At 42.1% G+C, this 19440-nt stretch overlaps 1 protein-coding gene across 1 annotated transcript; it reads left to right on the top strand.

Moving 5' to 3' along the window:
- The first annotated feature begins 5514 nt into the window (after positions 1–5514).
- wnt6a (wingless-type MMTV integration site family, member 6a) lies at positions 5515–18797 on the top strand. The gene is made up of 4 exons (XM_066665614.1): positions 5515–5794; positions 8023–8249; positions 13186–13496; positions 16931–18797. The coding sequence occupies exons 1-4, from the start codon at positions 5715–5717 to the stop codon at positions 17420–17422; spliced, it is 1110 nt and encodes a 369-aa protein (XP_066521711.1). The 5' UTR covers positions 5515–5714; the 3' UTR covers positions 17423–18797.
- Positions 18798–19440: the final 643 nt, after the last annotated feature.

The following is a 19440-nucleotide window of genomic DNA, read 5'->3' as shown; positions in this document are numbered from 1 at the left end:
GATGGCTCTGTAAGGATAATCCGCTCTGACCCACTTTAAGATGACCCCATTCTGAGGCCTGACATTAATCTGCGGCTGTAGGCCAAACGCCAGCATGCTGCCAAAAACAGCAGGCTCGGGATTTTACCATTAAAAGACACTGTTATATGTTTTTAATAGTTAAATAAAGAATGCTGAAGTGGTGTTATGGCACTAGATGGCAGCATCTTCTCAAAATCCAGCTTTATCCAATGGCTGCTCTGGAAACATGAAGAAACGTGTTGGGTGCAAACATGACATCACCTTGGAGTATGTTGGAAATCTATTGTACACAAGTTAGAATGTATTAGCTGTAAAAGCAGTTTTGGAAAATCTGAAAAACACATGCATCCAAAAGCTCAGTTTTCATGCACTGGCTGGAATATTTACTTTTTGTTGGTATAGTGTATATAGTGTATACTTGTACACAGCTGACCAGGGGTCAGTTCTTAATGTGGGCAGGAACACCAAGGCAGTAGGAGCGTATGAGCATGGTTCCTAACACAGAATTAGGTCACCGTATCATGATGAAATTTGATGGTCACACTGGATAGGAATGTGGGCTAAAATGCAATATGACATATACACTTTCAATGACGTGTATTCTCCCTGTGTCTGCATGGGTGTCCTCCAGGAGCTCCTATTTCCTCCCACAGTTCAAAAACACGTTGTTAAGTCATTTGGCTATTTAATATTGCCAGCGGATTGAGCAATTGGACCTGTGCCTGTGTGTGTGATGCCCTGTGATGGACTGGCACCCTGTCCAAGGTGTGTCCCTGCCTTGCGGCCAAAGATCCACTAAACCCCTGATCAGGATGAATGGGATTCAGTAAATGAATGAAAGCATTAAGATTAAGATCTGAACTGAACCAGTTTGATCAGTATGTGTTCGATCAGTGTTTTTGTGTCTCCACAAGTCTCTCTATATTTAGGTCAAGTCCCCATCTCTGGATTATACCTTTCAATATTCTTTATACTTTTTTAATAGAAATTTTATAGAACTAAAAAATAATATTTGGTGGTTGGATTGGGACAAGAGAACACTTGAATATCACAACACTGATTAAGAACAACTTTACTGACAAGTGTCTTTCAGATTTTTCAATTATTCATGGAAAGACATCATATTTTCCAGGCCACAGAGGCACAGATTTTTAGCAGCGTCATAAATTCACAAGCACACACACAATCTACCGCTTTTTCTGGAATAGCCATTGAAAGGTTACCAAACTAAAATGGGTTCTTCTATGGGACTCCTCTAAAGAACCCATGTATCCTGAACAGGTAAGTCATCATTCCAGATCACAGTTCAGAAACCATCCCACAGAGTGGAAACAATAGGGTCAGAGGAACAAGAAAGGGACCTAGCAGGGACTGGACAGAGGTGATTGTCCAGGCCAGAAGCACTCAGCATTCAGACAGAAAGCCATCCCAGAGAGTAGTGGGCCTGGGCCCAGGCATTGTCCATTCATGGCTAAGAGTTTTTATCTGAATATGGGGGTTGTTTACTGTCTCTGGAATAAATGCATGGAATGTACACCACAGTTTACCAAATAATGTCACTATGCTGCCACCTCCCCTCAGTGGCCTGGGATCACATGACCCACAGCAGCTTCTTCTTCCTCAAGGGCCTCACTGTTATACTGTTACTGGCAGGAATCTGAAAGCCCTGAGCTACATAGAGGCTTTTATTATGGGATTCCACACTGAGGCTCGGCCAGGGAGGACAGGGTCAGCCTCTCCACAGGCCCCTGCTTTAAAAAAAATATAGGATTTGATTAAGGGGTGCAAAAAAACACCCTCCTTCCCAGCTGCATGTCATGAGATATATGTTTAGTCTTCATTATGGGAGTGTATCGGCTCAATTCTATTCAAACCTACACACAGAAGCGGAGAATATAATAAATAGAATAAAATACCTGAACTTATCCTAAAGAAATTATTTTATTCCACATCATTTTGCAACAAATTCAAGTTTAAAATGTTCGTATATTTTGTATATTATTGCTGTTGTCCAAAAATGCAGAACAAAGGGCAAAAACACCTCCTTTGTTTTTAATATCTTAATATTTCCATGTCATTTTGGAGCATTTCTATTGGTCCATTCTTCATTAAAATTTTACACAACACAAATGACACCTTCTATGTTCAAAGGATGTTGAAATAAAGTGCAAAAAGGGATACCTGATTTTTTAAAATTCAATTATTTATTTATTTATTTATTTGGACAGTTATAAGACTGCTACACACATATATACTACACACATAAACACTAACGCACACACACACACACACACACACACACTCCAAATAAAACTGTGTGGTCAAATTGGCCGTCTTACTCGACTGACCTCAGACCTGAAATTCCCTCAGTGAAATTAAGTTATTTAATACTGATTCAATTAGGTCTGATTTTCACTTGGGCCTCCATCTGTGTTTGGCCACATGGAGTCTGTTTAGACGAAGATACACGAAGCACATTATCTTTTTTTATAATGTTTGCAGATATAATCTAATAATGTTTATTAGACTCACTGATACCCAAAGAAAGACTTGTTTTTAGTGTCTTTCGAAATACTGAGAGTATACATCCTTAACTTTCTGGGATGTAGCATTTGTACATGCCTAGACCAGGAATTTGTTTCATCCTGAGTCCCTGCTAATCAGATAGTTTCCCTGCTAATTCTAAAGGCTCTCAATCCGACATCAGAAGCAGTGAGAATATTCCGAATTGCTCATTGAATCCCATGTTTTCCGACTTAGGTAGCATACATCAAACTGACTCTGCAGGCTAATGTCACAGCTTGTGTGTTGGTAGGCAGCAGATAAATAAACGAATGTGCACACACACTAACCGAGTGGTGTTCTTTTTCATAGGGGGTATGTATAGCTGAATTTAAATCTGTACTAATCCAAATATTAAAGGTGTAATGTATATGAATTAATTCCATTTTTGTTATGTGATCAAATTCAGGAAGTTTAAACTAGCCTAGTCTCAGAAAGCAGGCTAGCAAGGCCTCCTGGTGCTATAAAATTTGGGGAATGTTGTTTTGCATGACCAAGAACCACCTACTGATTGGCCTTTCTATTTGTGTGTGGTTAGGATGGTTCTCCTTATCCCTCTACACATCCCTCAGCACAAAGCTGTGATTACCATTGCAGATTTACAGGTGAATTTCTGATGCTTACTCAGCATGAAAAATGAAATCTAACCCTGACCATAACCATAACCTTAAACCTAATTCTAATCCTAACTAAACTCTCATGGCTTAATGGATTGAATGTCACTTTCTGATGTCACTCTTTCTGTAACAGTTCTTTGGGTAGAGACCAGACTTCGAGTGAATTTAATAAAACAGCGCCACCAGTGGAAGGGAGCTTGCTTAGAAATCGTTAAAAATATCAGACCTGCTCCTTTTAGTTGTATATGTAGTTTTTCGTGAACATCTTGTTACAAGAAAGCTAACACTCCTGTGCACTGAACTAGCATCAGAGTTAGTCGCCTTTTAAGCTTCGACATCCTAGTATGAAAAACTAGCTACGCACAATATGACGTTATGAAGATATGACATTGCCGGTATTATGATGTGCCTCTGGAGCACAGCTAAGTTTGCCATGAACAGAGATTGTGATATTCAGGGGAAACGTGTGTATTATGAGCCATTTTGTGTTTGGAACAATTTTTTTTTAAGTATGAGTTAACTCTATGTTCAATTACTCTGCAGCAGATTTTTGCTTTAGAAATGAGCGCTGTCTCTCAAACTGAGAAAAACAGCTTTGCCTGTGTTTTCTTTTTATTTCCTAGACTTCATGAGGTCTTATGTTTGGGGTTTTGTGTTATGACATTCCTCCATCACTTCTGGTATGTTTTTCATAAAATGTGCTCTGCCTCGTGTTGACCTTGGCAAGTCCCTCAGGCCCTCCAGCTACATCCTTCTCTTGTTGTTATCAAGCGGAGTTAATCTGCAGGAACCTGTACAAACCCAGTTCAGTGCATGTTAGATCCCAGTGCCTAGTTCCTCAAGCCCTTCTGAAACTAGAAGGCGCAAAGGAACGGGACCCCACATCCTATGAGATATAATTGGTCTTATCTGCCTTAGTGGTCAGATATCTGAGGGTACTGTTAGGTCATGCCTGGGTTGTCTGTTGAAGCTGGTGAGAGGAGTTTTAACTTTTGTCCATCGTGGAGAACATTGGTGGAAATTATCCTAGAAATCATAACTATAAGATAAATTCTATTTATAAAATTGCAGGCTAAGGCCTTATATACATACTTTAATACAGGGTTCATCGGTCCAATAGGAAACACCCCTTTCAAGCAATTACCTGCTGATTTACAATGACAAGGAGGAGCCCAGATATTCATAATTTTTCAATATTATCTTTCTTTATGATTCTTTATATAATTTTCCCTAAAGCCATGCAAGCTTTCAAGAAAATCAACAGAAAGTGTGGTGTAAACTCCGGCGTGAAAACTGTACACAGGAGGACGGCAAAAGATAATCCTGCCACTTGTAACATTCCAGACTTTAGGATTAAGCTTAAGGTTAGTGTTAGCATTTGTGTAAGAAGCCATCAGAAATTCATGTGTACGTCCATGAAAAGTGAACTCTATTTAGTACACATTGTACAAATCCTGGAAATGGTAGCCAAAATAATGTACAATCTTATAGTTCAGAGGATCCAATGGCATCTAGGAAGAATGTGCACGGGACAAAACATATTTACATACAATGTTTCAAGCACTGTGTGTTAAAAAGAATTTAACATTAAAGTAAAACCTGCAAAGTAATTACCCAGTAAACAATTAGCCGTTGATTCAACGTTGAAATAACGTAATGACTGCCGTCTAATCAACGTTCTCTTAAGGTTGAAAATGAAAGTTGAAAAGACGTCCAAACACAGACATTGAAAAGACGACTATTAGACGTATTTGGGCCTGTTATGGTCTGTTAAGGTCCAGGTTGTGTTCTTTCCTTGCATCCAATGATTCCGTGTAGGCTCCGGACTCGCCGCGACCCTAAACAGGATAAAAGGTTTACAGTAGATGAATGAATTAATGAATCATTCATTCAAGTCAAATCAGCAAAAGGCTAATATCTATTCCTTCATATTTACTGAAATTCGAGTCAATGTTCAAATCAAACACAAGGTCAACTACAGCCTACAGAAAGAACCCAAATGTATTTGTGTCGAAGTTTAATTTAAAAAGTCGTTATTAGAATTTATTTACAAGCCCACGTCCAAAAAAAAATATGATTCAGTGAATCGATTCGACTTTTTTTTTTTGAAAGAACCGATTCAAATGAACGATTCTGCCTCGAGTCCGGTTCTCATTTAGTCTGCGGAGCGCGCGCTCTGTACAGACTCGTCCAGCTGTGCACTGACCGTTGCGCTCGTAAACACAGCGGAAAGACGTCAGTGAGGGTGGAGTGCGCGCACGTGCCTCAACAGCTCCGACACAGCGCGCGCGCTGCAGTTTGTGGACCCGTTCGTGCGGAGTCTCGAGCTGTGAGTGGGACATGTGCGTACGTTGACGGATTGGTCTCACGCGCTGGTGGGCCATGTGTTGAGCGACTGGTCTCGCGCGCCGGTGTGTGTCAGGTGTGACAGGACGCGATGACCCGCGAGCTGGCCGCAGGTGCGCTGCAGGCGCGCGCTTCTCCTGCAGCCGCGCGCCGCTGAAGTTCTGCGGGATGATGAACCTCTCCACGCGCGCGCGCTTCCTTCTGCTCCTCATCCTCACAGCTCCACTCAGCGTGCTTCATCTGCACAGGTGAGTTACTATCTATCTATCTATCTATCTATCTATCTATCTAAAAAATGCGTTTGTGAATCAGAACTTATCATTGCACACTAGCACCTGACCTCACTACTGCTCTCATGCTTCACTGCAGTCCAGTCCTCAGCAGTGTTCTTATACATAGTGTAAAGCCAAAGCAGAAGGAGCTGTTACTGTGTTAAACAAGGACCTAACTCTCTATGAATAATGGAGAAGTGCTGGATGAACAGGTGTCCAGAAACTTTATCTGTCTGCTTGTGTTTACAGCATCAGACATATCTCTGAGATAAACAAACACGCTCGCAAACTGCAGCAGAATCATCCGAAGGCATTTATTACCTTTACCTTCTGGTTCTTCTGGAAATCCAGAAACAGGGAACAGGTTCCGCTGAGGAATTTATAGCCTATAAGGCAATAGTAATGGGTTAGAGGCGTAAAGCAGTCTCACATAAAAATCACAGAGGAGAGAGAGAATGAGAGAGAGAGAGAGAGAGAGAGAGAGCAATACAGAGAATGAGAATGAAAGAGAGAGAGAGAGAATGACTAAGAGAGAGGGAGTAAGAGAGAATGACTAAGAGAGTCTCACAGAAATCACTGAGGAGAGAGAGAATGAGAGAGAGAGAGAGCAATACAGAGAATGAGAGAGAATGAAAGAGACAGAGAGAGAATGACTGAGAGAGAGGGAGTTAGAGAGAATGACAGTGTTAGAGAGGAAGCGAGAGACAGCATGGTTCTGCTCACAAATGTCAAATCATGTCACTGTTACTTAGAGACATTGTTCAAATGTAAATAGATGAATAAACCCACATACAAATGCAAGTTCTTTGACAAGTTAATGTCCCCCTCTGATCATTGAATTAACTTAAAAACTCTGTTTATCAAAATGTCATATTTAGAAATTATTTCCAAGAAATGTAACCCCTTAATGCCTTTAAAGAGGTTTAGTTGGAACTCTACACCTTTTCCTGCATTCAGTACTTACAGATCTGAATATGAAATTAGAACCCACCACTATCTCCACTTACCCGCTATCACCTGCAGTTCCAAAGCCCCCCTCCATGAATGGAAGGAATTGGTTCCTGAGGTTTATGATGTAAGAAACCCTGGCTAAACATATCCACCAATTTGACCACAGTTTAAAAAGAAAAAGCTCAGTCCTGGCGCTTAACAAATAACACCACACCGAGATAATAACCCGATTGAAAACTTTTCATTGAGGGGGGCTTAAAACAATTCAAGATTTTTAGAGGTAACTATACACCAAAGACCACAATACTAGCGATAGAAATGTTTTAAAAATAAAGCAGCAGGTAGTGGACTTGGAGGTTGTGGGTTCGAGTCCCGCTCTGGGGGACTGTCTGTGAGGAGTTTGGTGTGTTCTCCCTGTGTCCGTGTGGGTTTCCTCCGGGTGACTGTGAGGAGTTTGGTGTGTTCTCCCTGTGTCCGTGTGGGTTTCCTCCGGGTGACTGTCTGTGAGGAGTTTGGTGTGTTCTCCCTGTGTCCGTGTGGGTTTCCTCCGGGTGACTGTGAGGAGTGTGGTGTGTTCTCCCTGTGTCCGTGTGGGTTTCCTCCGGGTGACTGTCTGTGAGGAGTTTGGTGTGTTCTCCCTGTGTCCGTGTGGGTTTCCTCCGGGTGACTGTGAGGAGTGTGGTGTGTTCTCCCTGTGTCCGTGTGGGTTTCCTCCGGGTGACTGTCTGTGAGGAGTGTGGTGTGTTCTCCCTGTGTCCGTGTGGGTTTCCTCCGGGTGACTGTCTGTGAGGAGTTTGGTGTGTTCTCCCTGTGTCCGTGTGGGTTTCCTCCGGGTGCTCCAGTTTCCTCCCACGGTCTAAAAACACACGTTGGTAGGTGGATTGGCGACTCAAATGTGTCCATTAGTGTGAGTGCGTGTGTGTCGCCCTGTGAGGGACTGGCGCCCCCTCCAGGGTGTATTCCTGCCTTGTGCTTAATGATTCAATGAGACAATGAATGAATGAATGAAGTTTACAGAATGTTATCCAGAGTGACCATTTGAATCATGTTTAGCATAATGGACTACGCAGGGTTAGATATCTATCAGTAAGAGTGGTGTTTCTGAACCCTACCGCATGGTGTACATTGGTTTTTCCCACTACACTAACCTTAGACATTGTCTAAATACATGACTTCAATCAAGAAAATGGGAACATTTCTAACCTTGCTTCTCTGATCTGTAACATCTACAATAATACTGCCCCCTCCCCTAGCTGCACTGTGAAGGGCAGCCCCCTCATGATGGATCCCAACAGCATCTGCAGGAGAAGCAAGCCTCCAGGTGGTGCTCACTCTGAGCTGTGCCAAACGAAGCCTGAGCTCATCCAAGAAGTGGCAAAAGGAGCACGGCTGGGTATGCGCGAATGCCAGCACCAGTTCCGCCAACACCGCTGGAACTGCAGTAGTCACAGCAAGAGCCTGGGAAAGATACTACAGCAGGGTAAGGCTCACTTTACTTTGCTTACAACTCTGATTCATAGCATTACACAGAGCGAATCACGTATTGTGAATGAAGTCACAGCCATAGACTTATTCAGAGACAAGTGTTGTGCCTTTGACTGATGTGGCAGGGTGCTCCTGCGTGAACTTGGCAGTCAAACTCTAATCTGTTGTGCTGGGGGCAACTCTGTTAACCCCTACTGTAACCAACCTCTTAGACATTGAGGGGAGGAGGTCATACCCACTGAGCCATGGCAAAAAATAAAGGAAAACAGCTCAGTGTGACAACACAAAAACAAGACTTTCAGGAAAGCATGTATTTCCAAAACACAGCTATTACGTACTCCACTGGTAAGACACGTGTGGGTCGTACTTTGAGCTAAACTTTGGTGGGGTTGATCAGAAGCTTCAGTTGGGGTCTGGGCATCATGCAGACACAGGAATCATGGCAAAACCTATTTCAAATAATGCAGCCATTTTAATGGTTGGTCAAATTTCATTTTTCAACATCATTTATGGGGCAGCACAGTGGGCTGCAGGTAGAGCCACTGCCACATAGCTCCAGGATCTCCTGGGTTTAATCCTCACCTTAGGTCACTGTCTTTAAGGAGTGTGGTGTGTCCTCACTGTGTCTGCTTGGGTTTCCTCCGGGTACTCAAGTGTCCTCCTATGATCCAAAAACAAACTACAGTAGGTCGGCTGGCTTTGTGAAGTTCTTGACAGGTGTGAACACAACCTGGAAGTGGTGCCAGTCCATTGCAGGGTGACACACACTCACACATTCACACCTACGGACACTTGCGAGTAGCCACTTCACCTACGAACGTGTTTTTGGACTGTGGGACTTAACCGGAGCACCTGGAGGAAGGACCTGGAGCTGTATGACAGCGGCACTTCCTGTTGTACCTGCCTTCATTTATTATTATTATTATTATTATTATTTGGAGGGTTAATATGGCTGTGTTCTAACTATTTAGATAAATTATAACCTCCCAGTTCCCCCTGGAAATTATGCCTATGGGGGCTTGTAATTTCTTTGGATTCAGTTTTTATATCCTAGAGGAATTTATTGGAGTGTTTTGTCTTTTTGCTCTCTCAGAGGAATCACTTCATGTCACTTTAATAAATACGATAAAATATTCCATTCTATAATAATTATTTGGCACTGCTCTCGAGTTCATCTAAAAACATCTGATGCTCTGAAAACAAGAAGAGGGTCAAAAGATGGAGCTGTCCACAGCTGACAGACTGAATTCTCCTGGTGATATGATCTACTTTAATTCCCAGAAAGAGAGTTGAGCTGGAGCGCTTTCCCAGGCACTTACTGACATGTTGACCGTTGCTTGGCCATGGAGGGTCAGCTCTCTGCTGAGTCAACGCTTACTCACAGCTTATTCAGTCCCTCCAAGTGTTCTCAGAATGAGAGTGTGACAGGAAGTACTCTAACAGCTTTCTAGAAAGTCTGGAGCAAGTGTTTAAGTGTAGTTCCTCTTCCAGCCATGAGAGGGCACGAGTATTGTTTTACTGCTACTACGGCTCAGAAGGCAATGAGTTTAAGCTGTAGCTGTAGCTGCGTCTCTTTGTTACCTTCCCGAAGCAGTACATTCTAGTCAGTGTTATGCCCATATAAAGAATTCCAAGTCAAAGCTGATTTCCCTGTTGGAAAAATAAAGTGTTACTGCTATTGTCTCTTTGTTGATTAAATGGGTTGGAGATGTGCAAATGTTTCCTGAGAATTTCACCTGACCCTTTGAATAGGAGAAGATTTAATTCTTTAAAATATACACCTGCTATGCAAACTAACAATACTGTTAACTGAATTAGCATCAAAAACTGATATATTTGCTAAAATACCCGATACAAACTAGCAACATTTATGAAGAGAAGTTGGTGTTGTGCTCCGGTTTCCTCCCACAGTCCAAAAACACACGTTGGTAGGTGGATTGGCAACTCAAAAGTGTCCGTGTGTGTGAGTGAATGTGTGTGTGTGTGTGTGTCTGTGTTGCCCTGTGAAGGACTGGCGCCCCCTCCAGGGTGTATTCCTGCCTTGCGCCCAATGATTCCAGGTAGGCTCTGGACCCACCGTGACCCTGAATTGGATAAGGGTTACAGATAATGAATGAAGGAATGAATGAGTTGGTGTTGTTTTTTAATAAAGTTTAACTACAACAGCACACTGTCTGGACGTGATGCAATTTTAGCTGCACAACACTTGCAACATTCGCAATGCGTCAAGTAAAAAAGGCATTGGCTTGCTTTGCGTGTATGTAGTCGCATTACTCTTATTTTAACCACTGAATAACCTAGGGGTGATACGTCAAGGGGAACAAATAGGAAATTAGAAATGCTAATGCTAATGCTAAAGCTAAAACCGGACCTGGTCAGAGCAGTTAGATATAAAAATTTACAGGCCAATACCTTATTACAGAACTATTTTTAAACAACATCTCTGACAAAATCGCCAACATCGTATTCATAACAAAATGGCAGCTTTCTTTGAGGTAGCTTTGATTTGGGTGCCTGGCTCCATTGTGGACCATTCTGACTCAGTGGTTCTCATTCATTAGTGCTAGGTATGGTGAAATCTGATGGCAAAATGTACACATGCAGCTGTCACTGTTCATTTTGATACTTGTCAGTAACAAACTCAGGTCTAGTACTAGAGTGCAGTTATCAACCTCGGACTCTAATGATGAAGCTATAGCCTCATGACCCTCAAAAATCCATCTGTACATTGGCTCACTAGGTTAACATCTGCAAGAAGTAGGTTTGTTTCATGTAATAGATATGTAAATTAGGCTAAGTATGCTGGCACTTGATTTCAAGCACTTTTTATTATTATTATTATTATTGTTACACTTATATAGCGCCTTTCTAGACACCCAAGGACGCTTTACAATCTACACTGCTCAGAATGCTCAATTCACACACACATTGGCGAGAAGCGGCAGCCAAACGCGCACAGCGTACTCTCAACCAGAAACGACCGTCCACCTGGAGGACTGCATCGGGCACTAGGGTTTAACCCAGGACAGAGCGCCAATCCATATCTGGGCTCACACATACAGACATTCATTCACACACCAGGACAGTTATTAGAGAAGCCAATTCACCTACCCTCCATGTTTTTGGACTGTGGGAGGAAACCGGAGCCCCCGGAGGAAACCCACGCAGACACGGGGAGAACATGGAAACTCCACCCAGATGGGACTTGAACCAAAGATCCCAGCGCTGGGAGGCGAACGTGCTAACCACCAAGCCACCGTGCCGCCCGATCTGATTTATCCACTTGATCTGCCACTTGATCTGCCACTTGATCTGATTTATCAACTGCGCTCAAAGCTCTGCCTGTTTCCATGTCATGCTTTCACGAATTAAGCAATGAACAGTTCACACATTATTCAGCATGGTCAAATCTGCACCAACTTTTAGGCAATTTCAATGAATAAGGGACACTATGTTTTTATACAATTGTACATTTTATGTCAGCCTGTCCATGTGTACTTTGAATATATCACAACAGCTTTGAATATGGCTCAGCCAATCGGATCACAGATTTAGAGCTGTCCATTGGGTAGGCTAATCTCTTTGAAAGTGTATTTATCGCCTTTTGTTTTCTCCGGTTCTTCAGTTAGAGTTAGAAGCCAGTGGTGTCTTTTTTGGTAACTGGAGCTAAGATTACTGATAAAGGCTGATCTGTCATCATTATAATCCTATATGAGTGGAGCTGTCAGGAACATGACATTGAAGTAGGAATTCTGTCAGCTGGAAATTAGTTTTGTGAGAATTCGACACCTAGAATGAGAGCTTCTCGGAGAAACCTTGAGTCACATAGAAGAGCAAACCCCTTGAACCTGTCTAGACAGATCTAGACTTGAGAGATGGGCAAGGAATGTGTCCTTCATAGATTTATGGATAATAATGTAATGCCTCAGATATTTAGGACATGTCACAGTGATGAAATATAAATATGTGTGCTTTGTAATAAGTGGCATTTCATGCTCAAACTAGTGCTGGGAATTCAAGGAAGGAGGTCGTAATCATTTGTTGGTGCTTGTATGGCTCCAGATATTTTGGAGCTGTTTTCATGTCAGATGCTCATTAATGTGTCACATAGCATCAAATATAACTGTAAGTCATGTCAGTGATTAGTGCTCATTGTTAACATTGAGATATCAGTTTCAAATATGAACAATTCACACTTGGCATTAACATACGGCCTAGTAAAAATGTTTGTAGACACATCTGGTATTGGGTAAGTTCACCTCCTATAAAGTGCACCCTATGCTTGTATAATCTCAGTAAAGAAGTATCAATTGAAATGGAGTACTATGGAGTAGCTGCACACGAGCTACATTCACAAAACTCAGTTCCAAGCATGAGCGGGAGGGGCATAAATCACTCACACCAGGCCGTGGAACTGTGTTTTCTGGAGTGGTGTATATCTAGAACTAATCCTCCATTAAACATTGGATGCCAAGACTTCCCAGACATGTGCCCTGTTGATAAAGGATAAGCAGATGTCCACAAACTTCTGTCCATGTAGCCTACATCTTTAGAGATCTGATCTGAAGTGGAGAGTGCTAAGTACAGGGGTTAGTGGGGTCTAATGTGTCTCAGAAATTCTTTGTAATCCAGTCACTCTAATGACCTTCAGAGGCAGTCAGGGACCCATATGACCCCTTAACCCTTTCCAGGACATACTGCACCATATCTAAGCCATCCCTTCATAGATTTTAAATCTGAAAGCTGTTTTTAAAAGCTAACTTGCTTAGGCTAGACTTTGAGAGGACTGGACAAGTGATTTGTAATGTGATGCCAGTCCTGGATTTTATCAAACAATTGTCCTATTGTCACAGATTTTGTTTAATATTATGCGAGAAACACACTATGTAAGTGTAACTGTTTGATTCTTCAATTCTTTGATTTCTTCTCAGACATTCGAGAGACGGCATTTTTGAATGGAGTCACGGCTGCAGGAGTTTTATACGCAGTGACCCAAGCCTGCAGCCAGGGGGTGCTGCTGGAGTGTGGCTGTGTGACTCTCAGGGGCTCTCCTGGGGGCCCCCCGGAGCGAGTTGTAAGGCAAATCTCAGGTCAGGACCAGCGCTGGGAGTGGGGCGGCTGTGGGGATGATGTGGACTTTGGCTATGAGACTTCTCGTCAATTCATTGATACTCTGAAGAGAAAGGGCAAGAGTGACATCAGGACCTTGATCGACCTCCACAATAATGAGGCTGGAAGACTGGTATGGAATGCACAAACACACACACACACACACACACCATTGACTGACTATATATAGTATATAGGCTAATGTCTTCTCACTAATTTGCACTATAAGGAATGTTGGACCACTGCTGCCAAGATTTGATTTCCTGCACACTCCAGATCGTCCAAATAGTATTGTATGGTGCTTAATGACTCAGAGAATGCAGCCCCACTGCTCTACAGCCCAGTGTTTGAAAGCTTTAAACCCCTCTGGCCAGCTTTGGTATCAGGCATAGTGACTTTAAGGTTGAGGGCAGCTGCTCCAGAGCATCCCATTTCAGTTCCTTAATAGGGGACCTACAAATGTTTTATACTCTTTGGTAGACCCCACAGTATCATGGACTGATAACACAAGGCGCAATTTAATCAATATTGAAGTAAAGGTGCGTGAGTAAATGTAACATGGCACAGTTTCTAATTGGACACCAGCAAGGTTGAGCTGTAGTGTAAGTGGCCAGTAAGAGTATATAACATTGTGGACACTTCTGATTGTCATGTGATGGAACCTCATGGGGTTGTTTACTTGTTCAACAAACAAAACAACGGCAGTGTTTTCAGGATAACGCCTGTGTTTTGAGTCAGTGAAAATTCTCAGAGCTCTTCAGCCCTCTGCAGGAACTACAAAGCTTCAAAGTTTCCACTGTTTCTCCATCAACATCCTCCAACATGCGTTCCTCTGGGTTATTATTATTATTATTTGTTTATTTGATTCAATTATTTATTTCATGGTCCCATTCAGAACCTGGTTGTATTAGTGTCATTCTGATAGATCAGCCTCTCCTGGCACATGTGGATGTACACAAATATATATAATTTTATAAATCAGTATGGAAGTTATATAATCATTATACATTCATGTTTATTATGTGGCAGGAAGCTGTAATATCTAGTTACATTTACACAAATAAATGTACAGGGTGGGCCATTTATATGGATACACCTTAATAAAATGGGAATGGTTGGTGATATTAACTTCCTGTTTGTGGCACATTAGTATATGGGGGCGGGGAAACTTTTCAAGATGGGTGGTGACCACGGTGGCCATTTTGAAGTCGGCCATTTTGGATCCAACTTTTGTTTTTTCAATGGGAAGAGGGTCATGTGACACATCAAACTTATTGGGAATTTCACAAGAAAAACAATGGTGTGCTTTATTCTTTCATGAGTTATTTCCAAGTTTCTGACCACTTATAAAATGTGTTCAAAGTGCTGCCCATTGTGTTGGATTGTCAGTGCAACCTTCTTCTCCCACTCTTCACATACTTATAGCAACACTGCAGGAGAAATGCTAGCACAGGCTTCCAGTATCCGTAGTTTATCTGTATTTATATTTGGAGTGAAAGTTATAACACTAGGGCAGAAAGGTAGTGTGAAAGGTATTGTTACAGCCGCACAGCTCCAGGGTCCTGGTGTTAAATCAGGTCATTGTCTATGAGGAGTTTGTTGTGTTCTCTCTGTGTCTGCGTGGATTTCCTACAGGTGCTCTGGTTTCCTCTTGCAGTCTAAAACACAGGTGTGAGTGTGTGAAATTATTTACAGATAATGAACGAAAGAATGAATGAATGAATGAAACATCATCATCATCATCATCATTTTCTTCTCCGCTTCTCCATTTCAGGGTTGCGGTGATGAATGAAACACAGATATATAATTTTTTAATTAAATAGTAGTTTTTTACACTTATATATTTGTGATTTATTATGTGTAAGGAGTGTGTAATATCTAGTTATATTTAATGAAATATATCGACGTAATAAAATGCAGATTCATTTCTACATTTTTGAGTAATTTTAAATGATAAAACATTTGGCTTCTATTCAAATGCATAATTGAGTAAAGGAATCTGCATTTAGTCCATTGATATTTAGAGGTAGTTTTTTAAAGTTGTTTTTTTTTCTGTTTTTAAGCTTTTATTGATAATAGAGCCTTTGTTTAATAGGAAATGGAAATATTCCATAGTCACTGTTATAGTGGTTTAGTGTGAGACAGTGTCTGTGCTGCTTTGTAGGTGATGCAGACAGGTTATCCACAACTCTGTCATACTAACATATCTACAGATATACACCTTGGTCTCACCAGAAAGAAACAGCGCCCTCTTGTGTGCCAGAACTGTATTTCAATCATAAGTATTCTGATACAGTGAATCAAATGCCTCACAGAAATGCAGACAGACAGACAGACACACACAGACACACACACACACACACAAGCTGTGGATGACCCCCGATGAGTTCACCTCCATTTAAGGCTGTGTTAATGCAGGTGTCCAGAAGGGAGAAGGGAGTAGTGCTTCTCTGAGAGATTTGCGGTGCTTCCAGGATGAGTGTGTTCAAGCGTGTTTATCTGGATGGAGTTAGTGGTGAAATATTGAGATGGTTCTGAGCGTTTTTGTTGCTTGATACAGTATATCTATAGGTAATAAATATGTTAAAGAACACGTTTCACTCTCTCGCTCCTGTGACAGATGATAAAACACAGAATATAAAACAGACAGGTAGTAAATCACTCTGTGAATCACACATTAATTACTGAGCTACTAAAGTCAGTGTCTGGACAAGTATTTAAAGCTGCCAGATGTGCTCCAAACTATATTTGGGCAATAAAACAGCTAGATGTGTTTTTCTGAAACTCTCAGAAACAATACGTTAAAGGGCCTGTACCCTGCTTTTTTCTCCTCATTTCTTGTCCAAAGCATACATGGTTTTTTGTACAAGCTTTTTTTTTATCCTTTACAATTGTGTACCATTTTTAATCTCCACAAAATAAGTATCAAATAAATGTAGCTACACTTGAGATCACCATGCGCAGTGCCACATTATTCATTATCTGTAACGCTTATCCAGTTCAGGTTCACAGTGGATCCAGAGCCTACAAGCAATTATTGGGTGCAAGGCAGGAATACACCCTGGAGGGGGCGCTACTCCTTCACAGGGCAACACAGACACTTTTGAGTCGCCAATCCACCTACCAACGTGTGTTTTTTTGGGAGGAAACCCACATGGATACAGGGAGAACACACCAAACTCCGCTGTGTGACTGCGACACTACCTGCTGCACCACCATACCACCCTCAGTGCCACTTTAGGTAGTGGGGTATTAAAGCCTTCCAGAATTGGGCTGTGAAGCAATGTGACAGGGATCTCTGGAGGGGTAGAGCTCTGATCAGTAACTATGGCATGAGCTTCAGTAGCATTTGGGACCGAGAACTATTCCTACCCTCCTCCAAAAGTTACATAGAGCAGTTTCTGCAGTGCTGGTCCCAGAGTAGCAAAGATAGAGGCTCTGTTCTTCCTATTACATGTCAGTGAATTTTCAAAATGATTTTGAAGCTGTAATTTTAAGGTAATTCTCTCTCTCTCTCTCTCTCTCTCTCTCTCTCTCTCTCTCTCTCTCTCCCTCTCTCTCTCTCAGGCTGTGAAGAACCATATGAGGACTGAATGTAAGTGTCACGGTTTGTCCGGTTCCTGTACGCTGCGCAGCTGCTGGGGGAAGCTGCCTCTGTTCCGGCAGGTGGGCAACCACCTCATGTCCAGGTTCCAGACAGCCGTCCGAGTGATGGGCGGCAACGACGGCAAATCCCTCATCCCCCTGGAGCCGCACATGGCGCCACCGGACGCCCAGAGCCTCGTCTATTCAGACATGTCACCAGACTTCTGCTGGCCCAGTCGCAGGACAGGCTCGGAGGGGACGAGGGGCAGAGAGTGTAACAGCACAGGGATGGAGACAGAGACAATGGCAGAGGCAGGGACGGACCCAGGAGCTTGCCAGTGGCTCTGCTGCAGTAAAGGACACACTCAGGTCACACTGGAGTATGAGGAGAACTGTCAGTGCCAGTTCCAGTGGTGCTGCGTGGTCCAGTGTGAGACATGTATAGTGAGGAGGGAGGTTAGCATCTGCCTTTAGACTTGGATCTGTTATTCTGATCTCGCCAAAATGTTGTTCAGAAGCCAGTTAAATGGGAACCCTATTTGAGAATTTAAAATAGCTTTCATTTTGTATTCTATTGTATTAGTCTCCCCCAAATAAAATGTTAAAGGAACACTAGGTAGTATATTTACCTCAAAATTACAGCTTCAAACTCATTGTGATGCTTCATTGACCTGAAATAGACCGAATAGAACCTCTGCTGTTGCAACTCCACACTCAGCACTGCAGAAACTGCACTATGTAACTTTGGAGGAGGATAGGAAACTCTTAGTACAAGTGCCTCTCATTTCTATGTCAGGGATTCTGCTTAGGACTTTGGACTTATTTTGACAGCATACCAATCTAGCCTCAGCTTCGCTCTCGGAGAAACACAGATCTGCTGATATTAACTCGTTGGCCGCAACTATCAGGGTTATGTTACTTCCCCTGATTGACCGTCAACACTGCCAACTTTGTGCTGTTTTGTACACTGTTTTTTTAATTATTTTTAGTAACACTATGTAGGTGGTCTATGTAGAGACTGTATAACACATGCATAACCACAGAATAATGTATTTTAAAAATGCAATAGATATATTTATGAACAGCTCATTTCCTGTGGTATAAAGTCCATAGGTATCCTTCACCTTCAGTGTTGTCATTTTTGTTTTAACAGGGTTTTTCAACCACAGAGGGGCTGCAAAGTACCCTCTGATGGACCTCAGGCCAGGACTGAAGTGAAGCCAGTGGTCCATATGTTGTAAACAAAACATGGACCCGATACGAAGAGGTCTGGTTTCAGATAAATAAAAATAAACCAATAATAATAATAATAAAACATCATTAATATAACAATGTTTTTCAAGGTCAACTGGACTATTTTTGCCCGTTGCTTCTTAAAATCACCCCTGACTTTCTACTCACAGGCAGCTGGTGTTAAAAAAAATAGCCCTGCTGTATCTTTCCACTTGCCTTAAAACAAGCTTATGTTACTCTAATCTGATATTTCACATGATGCCCTGTGATGGATTGGCAGCCTGTGAAATGGTGAGTTCCTGCTTTGTGCCCAGGTGGGCTCCGGACCCACAGTTACAGGAGATTAATGAATGAATGGATGAATGTAAAAGATTTGCTGTAAATATAGTAGGAAGAAAGACATACCATGTCAATGAGGCAATTCACTGAAGTGATGACTGAGGATCAAATCCAACCCACCCACCCCTTTGTTTGTTTCCACCACAAAGACAGTCTTGTAATCTGATAGACTTCCATACACTAGACATGAATTTAATTGTATAAGTTTAGCTGTAAATAAAGAAATAATGTCAGTGGGTGCAAGATATCATAACAAGTACACACTGAATATGCTACTGAAGCCATGTCATGTTAATAATAAATCAATATATTATTTTTGTCTTGAGAAAAAAATGTCTCTATTTATTTTTTTTAAACGTGTCCTTAAAAAGTAATAAAAACCTGAAACTAAGTGGATCAGACACAGCAGTGCTGCTGGAAGTATTAAACACCCCGGCGACTCTGCTGAACTGAGAGTAGCCAAACCAAAAATATACAGCCAAAACTGTCAGGTGACCACTGGTGAAGTTCTAGAGGACGACCAACACAAACTGCGCAGCAACAGATGAGTTACAAAGTGGACCAACACGGTAGGTGTGTCTAGAGCGGACACAGTGCTTAGAATCACCAGAAGCACTGCCGTGTCTGATCCAGCATGACGCATGCTTACACAACCACCAGCCAAATAGTACATGCTCAGTAGTGGTCCTCTGGGGACCAATGAAGAACAGGGTGAATGGGGGCTAACAAAGTATGCAGAGCAATAGCTGAACTACAAACTAATTGTAGAAATATAACGTGCTCCTGCATGGTCTGTGGAGCTGAGAGAATGGACAGGGTTTGTACAAACAAAGTGGTCATAATGTTATTGTCTGTGCAGTTTGTGGCTCATGTTCTTGTGAATATACATATACATCTTGATGGTATGGTGTGGTATATGG

This window comes from Hoplias malabaricus, chromosome 3 (genome assembly GCF_029633855.1).
Source record: "Hoplias malabaricus isolate fHopMal1 chromosome 3, fHopMal1.hap1, whole genome shotgun sequence".
NCBI lineage: Eukaryota > Metazoa > Chordata > Actinopteri > Characiformes > Erythrinidae > Hoplias > Hoplias malabaricus.
Note: the sequence above shows the minus strand (reverse complement) of the source record. Positions and strands in the feature narration are given on the sequence as shown.